This window comes from Loxodonta africana, chromosome 7 (assembly GCF_030014295.1).
Source record: "Loxodonta africana isolate mLoxAfr1 chromosome 7, mLoxAfr1.hap2, whole genome shotgun sequence".
Classification (NCBI taxonomy): domain Eukaryota; kingdom Metazoa; phylum Chordata; class Mammalia; order Proboscidea; family Elephantidae; genus Loxodonta; species Loxodonta africana.
Window position 1 is genome coordinate 91,751,231 of NC_087348.1, and position 6,000 is coordinate 91,757,230.

At 44.2% G+C, this 6,000-nt stretch overlaps 1 protein-coding gene across 1 annotated transcript in view; it reads right to left on the reverse strand.

Moving 5' to 3' along the window:
• Positions 1-4,170, reverse strand: part of PGM2L1 (phosphoglucomutase 2 like 1) — a 67,194-nt gene extending 63,024 nt beyond the window's left edge. Inside the window, exon 1 of the mRNA XM_003420041.4 lies at positions 3,744-4,170. Within this exon, the coding sequence (XP_003420089.1) occupies positions 3,744-3,854 (111 nt within the window). The 5' untranslated portion in view covers positions 3,855-4,170. The remainder of the gene's footprint in view (positions 1-3,743) is intronic.
• Between the last annotated feature and the right edge of the window lie 1,830 nt (positions 4,171-6,000).

Below are 6,000 nucleotides of genomic sequence, written 5' to 3' on the forward strand. Positions count from 1 at the left end.
TGATTCCGACTCACAATGACCCTATAGGACAGAGTAGAACTGCCCCATAGAGTTTCCAAGGAGCGCCTGCTGGACTTGAACTGCCAACCTTTTGGTTAGCAGCTGTAGCACTTAACCACTACACCACCAGGGTTTCCAATTTCTCTCTCTAAACCCTAAACTCCAGCAGAAGCAGATGTTGTAAGTACGTGCATTACAGTTCCTGTTTTTTTGGAACAGCGCTCCTCCATGCCAAGTCTAAATTTTAACAAATCCTGAAAGTTCAGCATAAATACCACCTTTTTCATGATAACTTTTCAAAGTACACCACCCCACCAATGCTAAAATTAGCAATTGTGGTGGTCTAGGCAAGCAGCAAGGAACCCTGGTGGCTCAGCGGTTAAGCACTCAGCTGGTTGGCAGTTTGAACCTATCGGGCTCTCTGAGGGAGAAGGATGTGGCAGTCTTCTTCTGTAAAGATTACAGCCTTGGAAACCCTATGGGGTAGTTCTACTCTGTCCTATAGTGTCACTATGAGTAGGAATCAACTTAACAGCAATGGGGTTTGGTTTTAGGTGAGTAGAAAAGTACCCTCAGATCAATGTATAACTTACGACGTACTCACCAAAGGGAGTTATTAAGAATCAGGGGCATCTGGTAGGTCTCGTTTTTAACTAAATGGGTACTAACCAGGTGTTAAACTCAGTTTCTATATGCTTGAAAGCCTGTGTATGCTGTCAGCATGTAATGTAATAAATGCTGTATGTACAAGCTATTTAAATCATTATTTTACATTTCTGCACTCTAAATTTTAGTGCCCTGGGAGATAGCCTAGCTTACCTACAGTATCCATATACAGTAGAAACACCTTTGATTCCCAATTAAAAGCATTCTCTTCCATTAAGGACCGATTATGATTTTTATTAATTAATAAAAATATTTAAATCTATGCCTCCGTTAAGGGCACTTATTACTTGCTCTTTGTATTATATTCGTGAACCTTTGTTTCATCTCCCCTTCTATGTTCTTTGAAGGTATAATCCATATCTATTTCATCTTTGTATGTCCCAGAGGTTCTCAGTCAGTGCCTTGAGCGTAGAGGGCACTTTAAGTATAAATTAAGAATTACTCTTCCACTTTCAAGGAAGGCTCTCCTCATTCTTTTATTTGTATCCCATCTTCTTATGAAGTCTTCCTGGATCATCCCAGTCCACAGGCCACTCCTATATCTGAACTCCTGCCTATAGAACTAACTGCCTATAAACCATTCAACTGCTACCAATACTACCCTACTGTGATCTTTTTATGTGTAGATTTTATAGTCTTTTTATATTTCAATTGATCTCAATAGTATCTAAGCACAGCATTTTGAATTTATTAAAATTCATTCCAACTCAGAATCGATTTGACAGCAGTGGGTTAACCTTTTAAAAATCAATCAAGAGGCTCAGGGAAGTATAGTCAAAACTGGCACCTAAAGAGAACAAAAAACCTCTATGGCAATGAAAGCTAAACTCCTACTGTTAAAGGGCTAAAGGCTTTGACACACATGATAACCAAAAGAACTCACTGCCATTGAGTCGCTCATAGCAACTTGATAGGACAGAGTAGAGCTGCCCCATAGGGTTTCCAAGGAGCAGTTGGTGGATTCAAACTGTCAACCTTTTGGTTAGCAGCCAAGCTCTTAACCACTGCGCCACTAGGGCTCTAACATACATGATAGTTACTACTACATTAAATTGTATTGGGAGTCTACAAGCACCTTTGAATTTCATGAGTCTTCCTTTTCACTTTCGGAAGACATACGCCACATTCATTTCTATCCAGACCAATGAAAGCAGATGCCTTTAAACAAAAGCAATTATATTAAAACATATAAAGACAAAATTCATTTGTAGTTTAGTTTTCCCTGCTGAAGACATTTATATGTTCAGTTTGTAGTGCATATCATTTTACCCTATGCTAAGCCTTAGCTCTTTTATTTCTATTATGTTTCGTTTTCCCTGATGGTCTAACAGCAGAAGAGCACTCTTTGAATCTTCACTTCATTTGTATCCTTCCACAACAAGGCTGCCATTTAAATAAATACTGGTAGAATGGCATTAAAGTTACTTGCATTTTGAACACCTTTATGATAATTAACAGAATACCACAGATTTCACACTTTTTTTTTTAATTATATATATCGTCAAATTCTACAATAAGAAAAGGCGTTAGTTCTCTATTTCAGTATCTCAATCAGAACAAGTATTGGTCTTGCTACTCAGACTGTGGTCCAGAGACCAGCAGTTGTGGTATTACCTGGGACTCCCTCTTAGCAATCTCAGGCCCCACCTCAGACCTCCTGAATCAGAATCTGCATGTTTAAGATCCCCAGGTGATCTGTAAGCACTTTAAGGTTTGAGAAGCACAGGTTTTAAACTCTAGAGTAAGAATCAGAATGTCTAAGATGCATATAACCAATTAATGATAAATACTTCACTATGCTTGCTTAGTTGTCTTCATAATCTGCTAACCGAAGGCTTATGGTGGCCAGGAACCCTTTCTATCTTGCTCACCATAAGTATTCCCTGGTGGAGCAGTGGCTAAGAGCTTGTCTGCTAACCAAATGGTTCAAATCCACCAGCTGCTCCTTGGAAACCTTATGAGGCAGTTCCACTGTGTCCTACAGGGTCACTCTGAGCCAGAACTGACTCTACGGCAATGGGTAATAAGGCCTGGAACGCTATCAGGTGCTCAAGAAATATTTTTTGTTGACTGAATGATGACAGAACAAAGTAAAAATAAAACCTTTTCAGGAAGCTAATCCTTCAGGAAATTCTTCTCTACACCATGATTTCACTACTGTATTAACTTTTCAATTCAGTATTATTAATTCCATTTAAAATGTGTTGCCTTCTCTACTTCAACAAGTCCATTTTATGCATTTGCCAAAACAAAATCTTGAATCATCTTCCTCTGTTGGACTCACCAGAGGCTTCTTTTACAAGTGAGATGGCTGCATTTTAATTCTGGCTCTCATAAATTCATCCCATATGCCTATGTAATCACCACAATTTGAGGAGGAGGGAGCAGAGGAGAAATCAGTAAGGCAAAAACAATGCTGTATCAGGAGCATCATAGGGAACCTGGAAAATGTGATTCTTTGAGCAGGGTACTTCCAGAAAAACATTCTCAGCAAGGGAAAGAAACAGGATGTACGAGAGCCCTTACCTTCTCAAGAGCAAAAGGTGATACTCCAGAATACAACGGGGTAATTAATTAAAGACTGCATACTGCCTAGCGACAGAAGGTGGAGACACACCAGCCCAGAACCAAGGCGGATAGCGGTTAGAAACCAAAACCGGGCAAAAACCATTGCAGGTTTGCAGAGAAGGAAGTCAACGGAGAAGCACGGGGAAAGGAAATAGCTGGGTGAAGGGTATAACACGATGATGATGATTCTTTTTTTTTTTTTTTTTTTTGAGAAAGAGAAATGACACGCACTTGATGGCGGGGGGGGAGGAAGGGAAGGAAGATTGCAATTTAGCGCACTGCAAAAGGAAGCGACTGCAGATGTCCCTCCCTGCCCAGCTCACACAGTCCGATGGAGGCAGTCTAGGCAAAGGTGGGTGGTAACGCTCGGCTCCGCTTGCCCCCGCCCAGTGGCCAGAGCCATCTCCTCTGAAGTCTGCAGAGCACTGGGTGGGGTCGTGAAAGGGCGGACTGTGTGGGGGAGAGTGTGCAGGACCAGGGGGCGGATGCTGGGCTGACCAGATACCCACCTTATCCCAACGGAGCCACTGCCCGATGGCCGTGTCTAGCTGAGGGTCCCCGGTGTGGTAGCGGGTGTGCAGCAGGTTGGAGTTCAGGTCCCCCTCTGCATTTTCAGCCATGGCAGCCAGACAGGGGTGTGCACGCCTGGGGGGCTGAGAAGTCACCGAGTCTGCGAGAGGGACCCCTGGAGTGCGCTCACCAGGGTCCGGACGCCCCCTCCTCACTGAAGGGCATTGGAGACCAACCGCCAGGTGTTTTCGCTCTAGGTCCTGCCGCAGCTTTGGGGACGCGAGAGAGGGGGATAAGACCTCCCGGTCCCCACCAGAACAGCTTCTGGTCTCTGGGCGAACTGACTGAGGCGGTCCCCCGGTCAGAGAACAACAACAACCCCAGCTGTCTGGGTCGTGGCCGCCGCCACCGCCGCGCTCGCCGTCTGTGGTCCCGCCCCCACGCCGTAGGCCCCGCCCTTTCCCGCCCCTGATGATTTAAGCGCTGCGCTCGTGAGGCGCTAGCCCAGGAATGCGCTACCGGCTCCTTCCCAGCCGCGCGTGTGTAGGCTTTGCCCGGGTAGTGAGGCGTTGGGGCACGGTGCTTTTTTATTGTTTAATTTGACTGACGCCACGCGTCTTATTCTTTTTAGCAAACCCACACACGCCCACGAGTCACCATTCCTCCATCTGCCGTCATGGCCACCAGAAAAGGCCGTCTCAACGCTGGTTCTGCCCGTCGCGGGTGCGCGCATAGGCCTCCCTCCCGCGCTCCGCTTTGGTGCACGTGCCTGGTGGCGGGGTGCGCGGCTGCTCTCGCACGGCCTCACGGAAGTTGTAGTTATTTCCTTTCCCCAAGGACTGGGGAAACCGCCGCAAAGACTACGACTCCCAGCAGTCTCGCTCCCTCCCTTTCCTCAAAGGAAAAAGATCTAGCTCGAGGCTGTTCCCTAGGGGCGCGCCCTGTCTCTGTTAGTTATGCTGTGTGATGTGGCCCGGGGATTAAATTAAGTTAATTAAATTAAGTTAACATTCAACAAGGAATGATACAGTAAAGTAACAACCGGCATCCATTCAGTGCCTTACGAATCGCGTTTTATCGCTTCCACCATTCTGTGAGGTAGGTGGGCGTGATCCATCCTTGTTTTACACACAAAGAGGAAAATGACCCTCTGAGAGATGAACAGACTTTCAAAGTAACAGAGTTCGTAAATGATGGAAACAGGATCCTGACTCCGTTTCCAGTCATTTTGTTTTGCTGCTGTTAAGGAGGAAAGACAGGTCAGCATTTTACCATAACATAACAACATGTAAGCCTTGTAAGAGAGAGACAAAGGGAAATGGGAATGCTGAGGAAGAAGAAATTGGTTTTCCCAAACTGAAATAATTTTCAGTTTCTCCATATGGAATGCTCGCTTTTCAAGTCACTCAACTAGAGGTCTGGGAAGGTGCTGAGAAGTGCCTACTTGTGACAGACAACTGGCTGCTCGTGGGTTTCTTGGTTTGGCATTCTTACAATTCTATGATTTTGACCAAGTACCTTGCAGCCACTGTGTCAGTCAGTCCATCTCGTTGAGGGTCTTTCTCTTTTTCAGTGACCCTCTGCTTTACCAAGCATGATGTCATTAACATAATAAAATCCAAACTAACAAAGTATAAAAGGATTGCGGTGCCAATTCCTGAAAAATAATGTGCCATAGTTCGGAGTTACAGTTTTTGCTAAGCGTTTGGGTGCCTTTTTAATGGAGTCAGCAAGTTATTTAATCACACAAGGCCTGGGAAATAATTATGTGTCCTGGAGAGGAATTCATCCATTACTATCATCACCATTTTTATACATGACAAATATTAATTGAACATTTACTCTATGGTAAACATTATGTTAGGAGCTGTGGCTATTAGAATTTATGTAATAAAATCGTTCTTTTCAAGAAATAAAATCTGTCTCGGGAGACAAGATACATGAAAGAAGAGAGCCCATGATGAACAGCAAATACTTGCTGCTGACAACTGTTAAAGAATTCAGACTCTGAGATGGTCAATAAAAGCATCAAGAGGAAGGAAGGACCTATACTGAGTTTTGAGGGGCAGAAAATAAATAAGTAGAGAAGAAAGTAAAGGGCATTTCAAACCCATAGACCAGTGGTTCTCTCTCACCCTAGGAGTTTGTTTGAAATATATAATCCTGGGTACTGCCCCTAGAGATTCTGAATCAGTACATTGGGAGGGGACCTAGGAACCTGCTTATTTAACAAATATCTAAGTGATTATGACATAG